Source organism: Penicillium soppii (assembly GCF_028829465.1).
Source record: "Penicillium soppii strain IBT 18220 chromosome Unknown utg000002l, whole genome shotgun sequence".
NCBI classification, from domain to species: domain Eukaryota; kingdom Fungi; phylum Ascomycota; class Eurotiomycetes; order Eurotiales; family Aspergillaceae; genus Penicillium; species Penicillium soppii.
Window position 1 is genome coordinate 430,910 of NW_026643232.1, and position 15,185 is coordinate 446,094.

Here is a 15,185-nt window from a genome sequence, read left to right on the forward strand (position 1 = left end):
TGGATTAATGTATCTCTAGCTACGCGGCATTCTATCACGGCCATATCCCTGTCTTCATTCAAATGCAAATGATTGAGCTATCAAAAGTTGAATTTCACATTGATCAAGCTCGCCTGGAAGAGTCTATATATAGGGGCTGCTTTTCCAGTCTATCTTCACCAAATTGCTCGTAAGATTCTTATTTATCGACCAGAGAGCTTGATCTTGTAGATTTAATGATGGTCTACCTACACCCTGTTACATTGGTGTCTCATTCCGTATGCTTCTAAACCTCCATAGATATTATGTTCATACCTAAAGGTTTGTTCACCCAGCCAATACAATGCTTGTACTACTGTGCGAGATTGCTTGCTCTAATTATTTATTTCAGATAGCACTGAGTGTTCTACTGAAGAGGTTGTGAGTCCGAAAGCTTCTCGTAAACTCCTGCGCGGCAACTGTGAGTTACGAATTCAAACGGAAGAGTACCTTGCTAAAATAATAATTCATACTAGACTAAAAGCACGCGAATAGTTCTTCTACTTCGGCAATGTATTTTACTAGCCGACAATTATAAAGAACAATTTATATCAGCGAGGTATCTGGTCCGGTGACATCGACACCCAGAGCTCGGGTACATGCACCCGAGCTGCAGGACATCGCCACTCGAGCCGGTTGCATAAACCCGAGGACATCGCATTATGGACCGTTGGGCAAAAGTGTGCGGGTATTACCGGGCTCTGGGGTGCCTTTACCCAGCTTGAAATGTTCAACTAGTGTCCCACCTTACGCTAGTGTATCGCGCCAAATGTACGCGAACAATATGCGAGTAGATAGGGGAGTATATCGCCGTCACTGCTCTGTATCTAACCCCGGCCCGAGTCCACCGGTATCGCCAATCAAGCCGGCGGGTAGGAATAGACCGAATAAATATGGTGTATAGTAAGATAATAAATACAAACCAACCATACATGCCCATCTGTCGCAATCAAGGCAACACGCACATTCGTTGATATTCCATGTGTCTCATCGGCTTTGGCTGTCTACGAATTTCACTTCGCCAAACAAGAATACGAGCATTCAGCATGACTCATGCGGTGCCACAAGTAAGTCTACGGATGCGTTTTCTATTAGTATGAACCGAGATTCCGAGGTTGACGCGTGGCTTTAGTTAAAAGACAAGTCTTTGTTCATTGAAAAATGCCAGGTCAACGGTGAATGGGTTGGGGCACAATCGGGCAAAACATTTGAGGTCACTGGTAAGGAAATTTCCAACAGTCTGTCGCTACGCTGCTAACGACGAATGAATAGATCCAGCCACCAATAAAGTCATTGGAACATGCCCAGAGTTCAGCGCAAAAGACACCGAGAGAGCCATCAAGGCAGCTTCGGATGCATTCCCAGTCTTTCGCAAGACGCTGGTACGCGAAAGGTCTCGACTGCTGAGACGTTGGAATGACCTCATCCTGCAAAACGTGGATGACTTGGCGACCCTAATAACATGGGAGAACGGAAAACCATTTGCCGAGGGCCAAGGCGAGGTCAAATATGCTGCAGCCTTCATTGAATGGTTCAGCGAAGAAGCCCCCGGCTATACGCCGATACGATTCCGGTATCCATTCCGGGGAACCGAGTCCTAACTGTCAAAGAGCCTGTGGGTGTCTGCGGCTTGATCACTCCTTGGAACTTCCCTGCCGCTATGATCACCCGTAAGATTGGCCCGGCATTGGCGGCTGGCTGTACAGTTGTCGCAAAAAGCCCTGGGGAGACTCCATTTACTGCCAATGCTCTCGCAGAACTAGCCCTTCGAGCGGGTATTCCTAAAGGCGTGGTGAACATCGTCACTGCTCTGGAAAATACCGCTGAGGTCGGCCAAACCCTTACCACTCATTCGGATATCAAGAAGATCTCGTTTACTGGCTCGACTCGTGTGGGCAAGCTCCTTATGAGCCAAGCCTCTTCTAGCGTCAAAAGAGTTTCTTGGGAGCTTGGTGGTAATGCTCCGTTCATTGTCTTTGATGACGTGGAGGATATCGATGCCGCGGTAACTGGTGTTCTTGCGTCGAAGTTTCGAGGTACTGGACAGACCTGTGTCTGCGCCAATAGGATCTACATTCATCGAATCCACTATGAAGCTTTCGCGGAGCGACTTGTCAAGCGCATTAGGGACTTGAAAGTCGGACCTGGATTCGCGCAAGGTGTCACCCACGGGCCGCTCATCCATCCCGCAGCTGCACAAAAGGTTAATGACCACGTTGCTGACGCCAAATCCAAAGGTGCTCGTGTGCTTCTGGGAGGAAGCCCTATCCAAGAGCTAGGACCTACATTCTTTCAACTTACAGTCTTGGCTGATATGACTCACGATATGCGCATTGCCTCTGAAGAAACCTTCGGACCCGTGGCAGCCCTATTTCCCTTCGACACTGAGGACGAGGTGATCCAGCTTGCCAACCGCTGCGAGGTTGGCCTGGCGGCGTATATCTTCAGTGATAACATCAGAAGAGTCTTCCGTGTAGCGGAAGCTCTCGAGGTCGGTATGGTCGGTGCCAACACCGGCTCTGTCAGTGACGTTGCTGCCCCGTAAGTATCATCTCCCCTCCAATACACAATCTTGAATTGCTGTCTGATATAACAATTGATCCTGCAGATTTGGTGGAGTAAAAGAGAGTGGATTTGGCCGCGAGGGAAGCAAATATGGAATCGACGAGTTCGTGCATGTCAAGAGTATCACCCTGGGTGGAATATTTTAAGTTAACTAGAAGTGGCTTTTGACATGGGGTGTATGGAGGATCGATTGAAAGGGCGGGTTAAACCTATATTCTGTTGAAAATTTAAGGCGAATTCGCATGAAAATAGGCCTTCTCCCCCGAAAAACATGCCATTCTCTGCACTCAGACTATATTTCTTTGTCGGCTAGATTCATGTGGAAACTTCTTCGAGAAAAGTCGGCGCCTTCTACTCTGATGTTTCGGCGCGTAGAAGCACTTAGCTGCGTCTGCTTGGCCACGTAGCAAAAATAACACCACTTCCAACCGAAAGAACCCGGGCCTTCGACGACATTGATAGGAAAAACCAATAGATTTAGAGAGCATGTAAGATTTCGATTTGTACCACGGAAAATACAACATTTCGGGTATGATATTGCGGAACAAAAAATCAAGTTCCCGGGTACCGTCACCCGGCCTTCTATATACACTCGATCTATTTAGAAAAAGTTAGATCGGTAAGTTTCGCCCGTCAGCAAGCATTTAATTGCCTGGACTTTGTGAATCCCTGTACGGTCTTTTGTTCCAAAACATTTTCTCTCGTTTTCATCCGGGTCTCAAGTTGCCTACCCGGTCCGAGTCGGCTAGCTATGTGCCTGGAGTCTCATATAAGTGCACCGAGTCACTGCCTTTGGGGGTTTTCTTTCCAGGCAATATCGATAACGGATCTCTGTTATCTTTTTGTGATTTTTTCGCTTCTTTCTTTTTCTGTTTCATCATGTCTTCTGTATCTGAACCCTCCGAGCCCTCCATCCGCACAGCGGTCCCTGGACCTGAGACGCACAGAATCAAAGAAGATTTAGATGCTGTCATTGATGCCCGTACTGTGCAAATGGTCATTGATTATGACCAAAGCTTCGGAAACTAGTGAGTCATCAAACTTATTTAGGCCTCCTGGCTCATTTCCTGACGGTCCACCCTAGCATCATTGACGTTGACGGTAACACCTACCTTGACGTATATGCGCAAATCGCCTCTATTCCTGTCGGATATAACAACCCCGCTTTGATAAAGGCCGCAAAATCACCAGAGATTGTCTCTGCCCTAGTCAACCGCCCGGCTGCTGGAAATTTCCCTTCCCGTCAATGGCTTGCCCTATTGCGCGATGGTCTGATGCGGGCAGCGCCTCCTGGATGCACACAGTTGTTCCCAGCGCAATCCGGGTCTGAGGCCAATGATCTCGCTTTCAAAGCGGCTTTCATGGCCTATCGTCGGCAGCAACGAGCCGGCAGCCCTTGGACCGAGGATGAGCAGGCCACAGCAATGAAAAACCAGGCGCCTGGCTCCCCAGATCTGGCTATTCTCAGCTTCCGTAACTCCTTCCATGGCCGCAGCTTTGGCAGTTTGTCCACCACCCGCTCTAAGCCCATCCACAAGGTAGATATTCCTGCTTTCAAGTGGCCCCAGGCCACTTTCCCCCAGATCAAATATCCTTTGGAAACCTACGTTCACGAGAACGCACTGGAAGAGGAGCGCTGCCTGCAAGAGATTGAAAACATCATTTCTTCCTGGCACTGCCCTGTGGCTGGTATCATTGTTGAGCCCATTCAAAGCGAAGGAGGCGACAACCATGCCTCCCCAGACTTTTTCCAGAAGCTTCAGGCTATCACCAAGAAACATGGTATCACCCTGATAGTTGACGAGGTCCAGACCGGCTTCGGAGCAACAGGCAGATTCTGGGCGCATGAGCACTGGGAGCTGCCTGCACCAGTGGATATTGTTACATTCTCCAAGAAGGCCCAAACTGCTGGATACTTCTTCAGCGATGAGAACCTTCGCCCCGACAAGACCTATCGGCAATTCAATACGTGAGAAATCCTGAAATCGGAAAATGAATGATCATTCTGTTGAATAAAATGAACTAACCACATTAATCAGATGGATGGGAGATGCCGCCCGAATCATCATCTGCAATGCCATCATTGACGAGATTCTGAGCAATAAGCTGGTTGAAAAATCGGTAAGCCTCACCTTATCATCCGATGAAAGCCAATCGCTAAGAATATCTCTTTCATGACAGGCTCAAGTTGGCGCAGTCCTCTACGATAGCCTGGCTACTCTGGCAGCCAAGTATCCCAACAAAATGCACAGTCTCCGTGGCAAGAACAAGGGCACTTATATTGCCTTTGACACGCCTGACTCAAGCAGTCTGCTGAAGAAGATGCGCGAGTTGGGCATCAACATCGGTAGCTGCGGTGTGCAAACCATTCGGTTGCGCCCTATGCTGATCTTCGAGGAATCTCATATTGCTCCTCTATTGGCAGCATTTGAGACTGCTTTTTCACAGTTATCATAGATCTAGCCAAAGAAGGATAAATCTTGGTTTTTGTGTCTATAGTAGAATCTATGGCACCACAGTCTGGGAGGACGAGATTGTAACACGGTTACGATAATACACCCATTGGTCTTAATTTTACTGGTCTGTCTTCACATGTTTTCCGGCGGAGTTACAACTTGACAAGAACTCCTAAGAAGGTGCATATTTTCAGTCCTTGCTTTTCTCTGTCCCATGAGGCAACTGTTGGTATGACTGATCTCTGGTAGCCTTACAGTGATGGTTCTTATCCAAAATTGGCATATTTATTTTGGCATGATCTTTCCAAGATTTTCATTCACGTGATTTGTTTACGTTGCTATAATAAATTATACGTATGACTTCAACTGTATAAATATGATCAAGATATGTTGTTTGAGAACCCAGCTACCTTGGAAGAACCGGGCATATGTGCCAAGCTCTTTCGCCAGTGCCTGCCCACGCTCCACGACTCATTGTCCTGCCAAGTGCGCAGCTTTGTCTCCCTCGGGGTAAAGCTAGCTATTTGCCATTGTAAACACTGCAGCCATATTAGCTAATCTTAGGTGACATTTTCTACATGGGGAGTGTAACTAACGGATGACCGGGCCACCACCCTTAAAACCAGGCACATTCCCGCCATGGGCCACACCTTGTGCAATCGCATTCTCAGTAACGATCTGCCACTCTATCACTCCAGAGAAACCAGCAATCTCCTTGGATATCGGTGCAAATTCTTCGTCGAAGATCTGTTTGATCCGTTTCAGCATTGTCGAGCTGCTATAGAAGGCAAACGTCCTCAAATCATAGCGCAGGCCCGAGGGGGATGAGCCCCCAGAAGCAAGCTTGCTCATCGTTCCCTTACTTTCCTCGACATGTGTATATGATAGGTTGTTAAATTCCGCCAGTGGTGGGGGAAGAGCAAGTCCGCCAGATTGGTCCTGCTTGGTCCAAGTCACGTTGTTCCCAGATGATGAGAGCATAACAAGCTGGAGATACGGCTCGCCGGTAGAAGGGACATATAAGCTCGTCAGTGATACTTCGAGATTCTGGGCGCCTGGATTGCCCGAGTAGATTCTCACGTAATTGTCGTACACGTCGGCCAATTGGTCTAATTCAGACATTTTAACTTGGTGGAGACCGAGTATAATTGCGGCGAGGGATATGTAAAAAGGTCAAGTCGCGTGATGACGCCAAACTTGTTTTGGCCTCCTTTCAAGGCTTGGAATAGCTGACAGTGAGAGTTTGCGGTTATTTCTAGGATTTTGCCACCAGCAACCACGATCTGGGGCAGGATGGTTAACAATATTTTACAAGCCAAAACTTCGTCTATGGTGTTTGTCATACCTGAAAACTTTTGACATTGTCGCAGGCAAATCCTCGCTTTGGCGTAAACTGCGATATACCGCCTCCCAAAACAAGGCCGCCAACACCAACTGAACCATCGCGACCACCCAGGACGACCAGTTCGTGAGGATCGAGGTAGTCATAGACTGTCCCCCACCTCAACCAGGGATCAACAGAGACGTAGCCGTCGTGAATGGTCATGTTTGACAACTTCGTTGTTGCGAGCAGGATACCATCGTCGATATTGGGCCGCAGTGCTTCAAATGCGTATCCAACCAATAGTAATCATACTGGTGAGGATCCCATGGATCAGAATAATTGCACGAGCACGAGCGACGAAACGAGCCTGCAGTTGAATTTTGAATTGCGATAGAGCGGAGAAGTTACTTGCACATCGACTGAGCCTTCCCAGCAAACAATTTGGAAAGATATAACCTTAGACTTTCTGGTGGTAGGCTCTTGCCTTGCTCATTTTATTGAGTGTCAATTCGCTTGGGGAGTTGCTTATCAGATCTGCGGGCGTGCTCCAACGGGGCCGCGACAAGGCAGGAGCGACGCTGGCTCCGTTTGTCAAAGGGGAAAAGGAAAATGGACCATTCTGCCTCATCAGGAGAGTGAAATGTGCCTCTTTAGCAAGCAGGGGAGACGCGGCGGAACAGGCGACCTTTGATCGCTCACCCGCATCGACAGAAATTTGTAGAATCATGACCCTGATGAAGTTGCGATTGATGTCTTGGATCCCATTCAAGGTATAATGCTATTGATTTCTTATCAAAGACAGACGAACTAACTCTATTGGATGTCGTTCAACATACAACTACGTTAACACTTAACCAGTCATCTGATGGCATCGCCGAACTGGGATCAAACACGAAGTCGAGTCTTTCCGTTAGCAAATGCTCGCAGAAATCAGGCGCTTGTTTGCCTTGATTGAAGAAAAGGATGCACGATCAATTCGCCTGCCGTTTTTCTTGCATCTGGATGCCAGACAAGCATTGCCTTGGCGAAGTCCAAAAACGCTTCCCTCTCCTCTTCCTCAAGAAAGGAAGCTGTGTCGCCTAATTTGCGGTCGGGGATGTGGTCTTCGATGTTCCGTGAGTCTGAGAATAATTCGTTCGAGATAGGAACCCAGTGATACCATTGTTGTCAAAGAATGGCCCGCAGAAGTACTCCTCCGCGGTCTGGCTTACTCTACCGTCTTCTTGTCTGACAGGTTTCGGCCACGAGCACTCTCGCATGTATTGATACCTTTGTATGACCCCTGGAGGGGGTGAACCGATTAAGGCGATCATCTCAGCGACGTGTAATTTGGCATCGTAGCGACCTTTTTGATCATGAATGTGCCGAAATAGCTCTTTGCCTTCCACCATATCCGACAACTGGACCGGAATTAGTGGATGCAACAACTCCAGAGAAGAACGGGACGCACCAGAACACCAAGATTCCAAATATCGGCAGGCATTTGCCATCCATTACCCAAAATTACCTCTGGCGCCCGGTAGTGGTCTGGCTGATGGGCCAAACGCCCCAGTCGTCGTCTTCCTCGAGTGTGGTTGCCAAGCCAAAGTCGACAAGCTGTGGTATACTTCGTAGGCTTTTGAGTGGCCCGAAGTCATTACGGGACTGATACACTGGTCGTCCCGCGGTATCAATTTTGAAAGCCATCGGGTTTTCAAGCTGAGAATCCAAGAAATCAGCAAGCACAGTTGGATCTTCAAATGAGATCATGATATTCTCGAGCTTTAGATCTATACCGTCTGGCTATTCGAATCTTTTCGTCACTTTATCATATCTCGCTAATTAGCTAATCACTATATAACTTTATAATACCTATGAGCTGTAGCCTAGGCGTACAGTAAGAAATGATGGCTATCAAAAATTAGTTGCAAGATAAACTGTATTGTAGGGCAAAGAGCTACTTTAGATATGGGCTGGGTGTGAACTGAGTGCTTAATAACAGCTAATCAGAGTCACTGAGCACTCACTACATAAGCGCTTATTAGGACCACACTGGTTATCACGTGATGGCACTGAGCAGCTCACTGAGCCTGAGCCCGGACTGAAATTTACTCAGTGAGCCTGACTCTGAGCGCCCTCACAAACCGGCGGCAGCTAAAATAGGAAAGCCCCACCCAGCAGAGGCAATATATTATGTATGTACTCCGTAGACTCACCTATATAGCATGGAAAGGATATGTCAGCCGCATAGTCCTCGCGCCCCGACAGCCACTCAGCGTTTAGCGGTCTACACAGCCTCAATCTTAACCAAGTACCGGATACCTCGTAATACACACATAGTTACATACTACAAATAAGTATCGAGTACTTGTCTGCCTCAGGGTTCATTTTTCCTAGAGCCTCGACTTCTTCCTAGTCCCCACCAATTCCCGCCTGTTTCTCTTATTTTCTTTGGTTGATCTGTTGTTGTTTGAGTAGTGTACTTCGAATAATGAAGTGAATGTTCATTACCTTGATTACAAGGCAACATTGTATCCACAACTCAGCTACTCTCTCACTTTTCATCGCCTTCACTCTACTCCGGTTCCCAAACTTCTTCACGATTGATTCTGATCCACTCGGTCTTCGATTGCTATTTTAACGCGAGGCCAAAGCCCCTGGGTGCATCCCGGTGGATCGTCTTTGCCTGGACAAGTTCGAAAGCTGAAACTACTCGTCAGCTTGCGCCACACTCCTCTTGGTGAGAAACGCCCCACACGCCCTGGTCTTCGTTCTCTCTCTCTCTCTCTCTGTCTTCATTATTTCCCCCTCAAACCTCGTCTGCCTTCATATTTGTGAATTCTGGATGAACGTTAGTCGAATTCCTTTCCTCTAATTCCACAATTTCCTAACATGACATCAAGAGTAGCTGTCGCCTACACCCGTCCACCCTTTGAGGCTGGCGCGAAACCTTCTTTCTCCATGGCGACGTTGATGTCGAATGAGCCCGTCGCTGTGTCCAACCCGCTATCTGCAAATTCCATTACCAGTTCCGAACCACTCTCTTTATTCAAACCTCAACCCAAACCCGACAGCCTGAGCTCCATTGCCAGTGCCGGTCTACACGTTTCGCGATCAAGTGATCAACTACAACTGCCTCCAATGACGAGCCCTACATCAGTACCGGCGGATCGCCCGGAGCACGAGAAGGATGCTGAACGAAACAGCTCACAGGTGGCCCGAGAGGCTTTAGGCGCAAGCGAAAAGTCGCCGGGTGCTACAATCCATGAACCCTCCGTCCATACGTCTCCGGAACAAATGCATATCGACTCAAACGCGAACGGCTCGCCCCTGGACCCATACGGATCGAATGATCATCACGGATCACTGATGCATAACTCAACGGTCGCGAGCCCGGGTCCTATCGAAGAATCAACTTCCCAAGATGGAGATCGACGGCCTCGTGATGACTCCGAGATCGACCACGACGGGAAGGCATTCTCATATCCCATGCCTACCATGAATGACCCCCGGCGCGGACTAAGTCTACCAAACGCAGGCTACAATCGAGGCGGCCCGCGTTCTCCATCATCGAAAAAACACCGATGCCCTTACTGCGCCACAGAGTTCACGCGCCAACATAATCTCAAGAGCCATTTGCTCACCCATAGCCAAGAAAAGCCTTTCGTGTGTCAAACTTGCCAGTCGCGTTTCCGAAGACTACACGACTTAAAGCGTCACACAAAGCTGCATACGGGCGAGCGACCACATATCTGTCCCAAATGTGGACGCCGCTTTGCCCGGGGCGATGCGCTCGCCCGACACAACAAAGGACAAGGGGGCTGTGCGGGTCGACGCTCCAGTATGGGCAGCTTTGCCGCAGATGATGAATATGGTGATGGCGCGACCGGAGGACCGGACGATATGGATGGATTGATGTACACAGCGGAGCCAGAGCGCATGGATGAAGAAGACGAGCGACGTCTCATGCCTAGCATTCGCAAGCATGATTCTGATACAGTCGCTCGGTCTGATTCGCTCAATTCGCGCCAGTCCAGCACTTACCCACCTATCGCAACTAGTCGTCCTAGTCATCTCTACCCGCCTCCGGCTAATCATGGAGGAAACCAATCATCAGTTTCGCAGCCTGGAAATATGACTTTCCCACCCGCAGGACTCACCTCCGGATCATCCATCTTCCCACCCAACAATCTCAGCGATAGTCCCAAACCACTATCTCCGAGTGCCCTTTCATCGCAACATGACAGTGCACCGCCACATCGCGCCCATTCTCCCGGTATGGGACAATCCCTGCCACACCCGCAGTCCTCATTCGGGCGAGCAAATCCATCCTCGAATCACGCGCCGCCCACCCTCGGCTTACCCCTTCCTCAACCAGGCGTACCTCAACTGCCCCTGCCCCCGGGTATGACCTCACCCGATGCTCGATTCGGCATGCAGGCTGCAACCAAGCACACTCCTTCGCACAGCCACTCTAGCACCCACAGTTTATCTACCTACAAGGGACCCGATGGGCCAGACCCAAACTCGAGTGACGCCAGTCAAATTGATAAGCTATGGGCACACGTACGAACCATGCACGAAGAAATGAATGGCCTGCGCACTGAAGTCGCCGCTTTACGCGCGCACATCGCATCAACTAATTCATCCGTGCCCCCGGCCCCAGTGGAAGTAAACCTGAACAACGCTGGACGGTAGTCAGAAGTTGTTGTGTGTACGATACGTCCCAACCTGAAGAGCTAGCTCCCTCCTTGTCCACTTTGTCGATACGTCTTGATTGTCCCATTCACTTTTGGGGCCCAAGCTTGATGCCCTTCATGATCACCAATTGCGGAATTGGTGTTTCCTATTCTACATTCCCTCTATTTGTTCCTATTTTCTTTTTCTCTTTTGTCTCATGTACCGGGGCATATTCTCGTTCTAGCCTACTTTATACTCATACCGGGGCGAGCAGCAACGCGCGTCGTATTTTCTTCTCTCTTTTGCTTCTAGTTGAATGGCCGAGGAGTTTGGCGCACTAAAATTGGTCTCATATCGCGATGGAACGGAGAATATTGCTTCTGAACAATTGACACCTGAACCTGTGTCTTTGGGGCTTCCATGGAGAGATGGTGTCTGAAGAATATGTGGATGGATTACGCTGGATTTGGAGTTGATTCTTACGCTATTTCCGACTTAGGTAGTGATAATATACCCTTAACTAAGAGTAAGCTCTTTATTTAACACATATAATTATATAGAAAATACTACGTAAGCAAAAGAATCAATAGGATAGGATAATGTGATGATCCCTTTCAATTGCGTTCATAGGAAAATCGCTGAAACCTCGGACTCTCCACCTCTCCACGCCCAAAAATTGTACCGAGGCATTCCATAAATATTCCTCTTCGCTTCATTATTCTTTAATATCTGGGAACATCCATCCCTGAATTGAACCATTTAGTATACCAAAATCATGTCTCCCTCCCTCTTGCAGGTATCTGCCGGATCATTCGTGTTTCTCTCCGTGGCGCACACGGTATCACACAGCCCAACCCCTATTACAAATCTTGCGTATTAACCATTCCCAGATCATGGGTAAGCAGTGGACATCCGACCCCAGATTCAAGGCTATCGCAGGCACAAAGCCATGGGCTAGTGGGACTGTGGGGTGGTACCAGGTGCGTCAACTAACGATACCTTCAATGTCTTGAATTATGCAATCTGGTTTCAAGCTAACAAACACTTATCACTATCAGGGTAGTGGATTTCTACTTTTGACTGGTATTTATTTCCATCTCATATAGCTTGTCCAGTTTTCTAATGCGAACAGGTCTTCTTCACTGGCAATGGTCGCGCGACCCTAGTCTTCTCCAAGACCCGTTGAACAAAGCCATTGCTGGTCTGGTTAATGTTGTGCTTTGGGCTAGCTCAGCATGGTATGCTAAGTATGGGATTAATGACACTGCCTCGGTTGTCGGATTATGCGCTGCGTTGCAGGCCTGGGGTGTTCTAGTGGCTTGATTTCTTATTTCAGTTGATAAAGAGTTATATCTCGACGTTATGATGATATATATACACACGTAACAACGGGATATTCTGTATGTATGCCATCATCTCAACATTATTCTACACGCCAATAGTAGACATGGTCAATATCAAAGCCTGAGTTTACTCTTCTTCCAACCTCCCCTTCCTCCTCTTCATAACCCACCCAATAAACAACCCCACATCAGCAACAACAGCCTTGGGCACCCCGCCCAGCGTCCAATTCCGCTGAACCCACTGCGGTATCTTCCCACCAGCCTCTGACGTCGTCGCCATAGTCCACTGAATAAGACGACCAGAAGAAGTCTCAAGAGTGGTGGGGGCGACTAGTTCCACCCGCTCAATACTGGCATAATGACCGAAGATTGTCCGCGGCGGAACAGACTCTCTGATTTCCGCACAGAGCTGCCCATACTCTGATGCCTCGGTGGGATTGGGGAGACGGAATGGAACCTGCACTGTGATGAAGCCTGTTTGCGCTTCCGTGCTCTGCTCACCATTCTCTGACTTGGTCTCGAAGCTTGCAGACACAGTCCAAGATATAAACGCCCGAGGCCGGATTAGGGCTTGCGGGTGGAAAGTGTGGACTATTAGGTTGACTGGAGATTTGTCAGTTGGTTTTCCGGCTATACACCAAGCTATTTGGTTTATAGATTGACTCACGCTCAACGATGAAATCTTTATATCCGGTATTTAAAACCTCAATTCGTTTACTGGAGTCAAAGTGGGAGTCTTTATCCCAATTGAGGAGCTGCTTGACCTTTGTCACGCTGGGCGTATACTCCATTTCATGTTCGGCGTGGTTATGACGCAAGCCTGCCTCAAATTCGCGCCAGGACCCTGTGCCATCTATGGCGGAGTCTTGATGGTCACTTTGGCGACATACCCAGAATTCATTGTCGTGGAGACCCTGTGAGAGTTCTACTTTTGCTTTTGAGGGTGGGGATGGGCGGCCTTTGGAGTCTGTTTGGAGGTTTGACCGGAGCTTGGTTAGAAGTGGGTCGGCTTCGAGGAGAATTGTTTGGATGAGTGAGGCCACATCCTGGGATGAGGGGCTATCGATATCGGGGTGATTTGGGAGATCTCCTAGTGGGTGAGGGTTTAGTTTGATGAATGGCATTGTTGAGCATGTATTTGAAGAAAGGAGGTCCAGGGTCGAGCTGCGTGTGGAGTTGATCGGCAAAGCTTATATGGAACAGGTGGGCAGTATTTTGTGGATATATTTCCTCGCTTTTAATATTTCACAAATATCGAAAGTACTCAAGTATTTAGAGTAATGCATAAAAGACTAAAGATGTGTGTATGATAAATCTTGATGTATTTATTAGGTTGAGCGAATAAGAAGTGTATAATATACAAGCTCTACATAAACACCTTAGACTGGAATCCTGATAAGGCACTATTTGCACTACACAGAACTCGATCATTCCCCAGTAGGACACTGGACCATCCACGATAATTGGAACAGGGATAATGGGCCTGTCAACAAAGAACTGCGTGCAATGTAGGAGACGAAGAGGCTATAGACAGCGGATCCCAGGTCCCACGCTGCCAGTCTCAAACATCTCCACGAGTCCTGCGCCAAGGGCTTCTTCCAACACCCATCGGAAATGCATACCATTTAGCTCTTTCCACTTTTTGGTTTTGCCGGGAAGTACCCCTGCAAACTCTCCCCGGGCTCGCTTGGCCAAATGGAAACTCTTCTCGGTTTCAACGGCTCCATCCCATCGGTCTTTCAACAAACCCAGTGGAGCTTCGCCAGATGCAGACCGCCGCAGCAGAGCAAGCAGATGCGCGCGACCCGACCCTAGTAAGCGGAGATATGATCCCGTGTTAGGAAGAGACAGAAAAAGGGTGGCAGCACGAGCTTGAGCATCTGATTGCACAGGGCGCTCGGATGGAGATACAGAGTGAGCTGATTCGATTCGACTAGCCGACGTCGCTGCCATTGTAGGTAAATTGGGAAGCGATGCGATACTTAGTGAGCCTTGCGTGAAAGATGACGAAGAGACGATAAAGCCAGCACGGAGCAGAGCTCTGTACTCATCTGTAGTAAAGACCCCCTGCGATATCGCCGAGGAGGTCCCCATGCGCTTGAGGATATCGAGAAATTTCTCTGCAGACTTGTTAATCATATAAGTTTTGTTTTTCAGGTTGCGCACTGCACCACTCACCTTTCACTGGTGTTTCCAATGCAGTGCTTGCCTGCACTAGTTTCTCCCAGTCCTCTGCTAGAACCAAACAATCGCCGAGCCCCGCCGCATCATTACCTCGACCCGGAATGATGAGCCGTCGAATATGACCACTCTGCACCATTTCGGCAATCTCCCTTTCCACCTGCGTTGGTGCCTCCAACAGAGTGTGAACATGGGCCACCGAAGCTAGTGGAGGTAACGATCGGCGGAAGTTGAGGAGTTCGGCGATTCGGGTACTGTTCATTCCGACTCGCGCGGGAAGTTCTTCGAACATGCCATCGCGGATATATTGAATGGCTTGGCGCACATTCTGTACTGGCGTAGATTGCGATATGAAATGCGACCCACCTACATCTGGAAGCGGATCATGGAAGTCTTCGGTCGGCTTCAAGTTGCGGGCGCTACATGTAGGTTTTCGGCGTGCATGTCCGGTAAATGGTGAGGCGCGGGGTCTGGGAGCAGAGGGCTTTCGTTTCTTGACGCCAGATACCGGAGCGGATGTAAGACGCAGGGTCATGGCATGAGTGGATGAGCTTCAAGGAACATGTCGAGTTCAGCAGCAAATATTATCTTATGTCAGATGATTTGATGTGTAAGAGTTTCCACCAATGACAGGTTGGG

General features: G+C 48.7%; 10 protein-coding genes across 10 annotated transcripts; 5 read left to right on the plus strand and 5 right to left on the minus strand.

Moving 5' to 3' along the window:
- Positions 1-1,064: 1,064 nt before the first annotated feature.
- Positions 1,065-1,619, plus strand: N7529_001510 (uncharacterized protein; the record flags this gene model as incomplete). The annotated part of the gene is made up of 3 exons (XM_057237041.1): positions 1,065-1,085; positions 1,151-1,238; positions 1,291-1,619. 3 exons carry the CDS (start codon positions 1,065-1,067, stop codon positions 1,617-1,619), a joined length of 438 nt encoding a protein of 145 aa, XP_057101728.1.
- Positions 1,620-1,678: 59 nt separating this feature from the next.
- On the plus strand, positions 1,679-2,729 carry N7529_001511 (NAD-dependent succinate-semialdehyde dehydrogenase; the record flags this gene model as incomplete). Its single annotated transcript, XM_057237042.1, has 2 exons — positions 1,679-2,559; positions 2,627-2,729. The coding sequence occupies 2 exons, from the start codon at positions 1,679-1,681 to the stop codon at positions 2,727-2,729; spliced, it is 984 nt and encodes a 327-aa protein (XP_057101729.1).
- Positions 2,730-3,462: 733 nt separating this feature from the next.
- On the plus strand, positions 3,463-5,040 carry N7529_001512 (uncharacterized protein; the record flags this gene model as incomplete). Its single annotated transcript, XM_057237043.1, has 4 exons — positions 3,463-3,611; positions 3,668-4,552; positions 4,623-4,704; positions 4,765-5,040. 4 exons carry the CDS (start codon positions 3,463-3,465, stop codon positions 5,038-5,040), a joined length of 1,392 nt encoding a protein of 463 aa, XP_057101730.1.
- A 590-nt stretch (positions 5,041-5,630) lies between these two features.
- On the minus strand, positions 5,631-6,585 carry N7529_001513 (uncharacterized protein; the record flags this gene model as incomplete). The annotated part of the gene is made up of 3 exons (XM_057237044.1): positions 5,631-6,094; positions 6,160-6,322; positions 6,385-6,585. The coding sequence occupies 3 exons, from the start codon at positions 6,583-6,585 to the stop codon at positions 5,631-5,633; spliced, it is 828 nt and encodes a 275-aa protein (XP_057101731.1).
- A 708-nt stretch (positions 6,586-7,293) lies between these two features.
- N7529_001514 (uncharacterized protein) lies at positions 7,294-7,846 on the minus strand (the record flags this gene model as incomplete). Its single annotated transcript, XM_057237045.1, has 3 exons — positions 7,294-7,484; positions 7,523-7,763; positions 7,814-7,846. The coding sequence occupies 3 exons, from the start codon at positions 7,844-7,846 to the stop codon at positions 7,294-7,296; spliced, it is 465 nt and encodes a 154-aa protein (XP_057101732.1).
- A 20-nt stretch (positions 7,847-7,866) lies between these two features.
- On the minus strand, positions 7,867-8,112 carry N7529_001515 (protein kinase domain protein; the record flags this gene model as incomplete). Its single annotated transcript, XM_057237046.1, has 1 exon — positions 7,867-8,112. The coding sequence occupies one exon, from the start codon at positions 8,110-8,112 to the stop codon at positions 7,867-7,869; it is 246 nt and encodes an 81-aa protein (XP_057101733.1).
- Positions 8,113-9,234: 1,122 nt separating this feature from the next.
- Positions 9,235-11,040, plus strand: N7529_001516 (C2H2 zinc finger protein; the record flags this gene model as incomplete). The annotated part of the gene is made up of 1 exon (XM_057237047.1): positions 9,235-11,040. The coding sequence occupies one exon, from the start codon at positions 9,235-9,237 to the stop codon at positions 11,038-11,040; it is 1,806 nt and encodes a 601-aa protein (XP_057101734.1).
- A 757-nt stretch (positions 11,041-11,797) lies between these two features.
- Positions 11,798-12,345, plus strand: N7529_001517 (uncharacterized protein; the record flags this gene model as incomplete). The annotated part of the gene is made up of 4 exons (XM_057237048.1): positions 11,798-11,860; positions 11,913-12,002; positions 12,081-12,105; positions 12,155-12,345. 4 exons carry the CDS (start codon positions 11,798-11,800, stop codon positions 12,343-12,345), a joined length of 369 nt encoding a protein of 122 aa, XP_057101735.1.
- Positions 12,346-12,492: 147 nt separating this feature from the next.
- Positions 12,493-13,489, minus strand: N7529_001518 (SRPBCC family protein; the record flags this gene model as incomplete). The annotated part of the gene is made up of 2 exons (XM_057237049.1): positions 12,493-12,968; positions 13,033-13,489. 2 exons carry the CDS (start codon positions 13,487-13,489, stop codon positions 12,493-12,495), a joined length of 933 nt encoding a protein of 310 aa, XP_057101736.1.
- A 400-nt stretch (positions 13,490-13,889) lies between these two features.
- Positions 13,890-15,081, minus strand: N7529_001519 (Stk19 family serine/threonine-protein kinase; the record flags this gene model as incomplete). Its single annotated transcript, XM_057237050.1, has 3 exons — positions 13,890-14,485; positions 14,544-14,874; positions 14,917-15,081. The coding sequence occupies 3 exons, from the start codon at positions 15,079-15,081 to the stop codon at positions 13,890-13,892; spliced, it is 1,092 nt and encodes a 363-aa protein (XP_057101737.1).
- Positions 15,082-15,185: the final 104 nt, after the last annotated feature.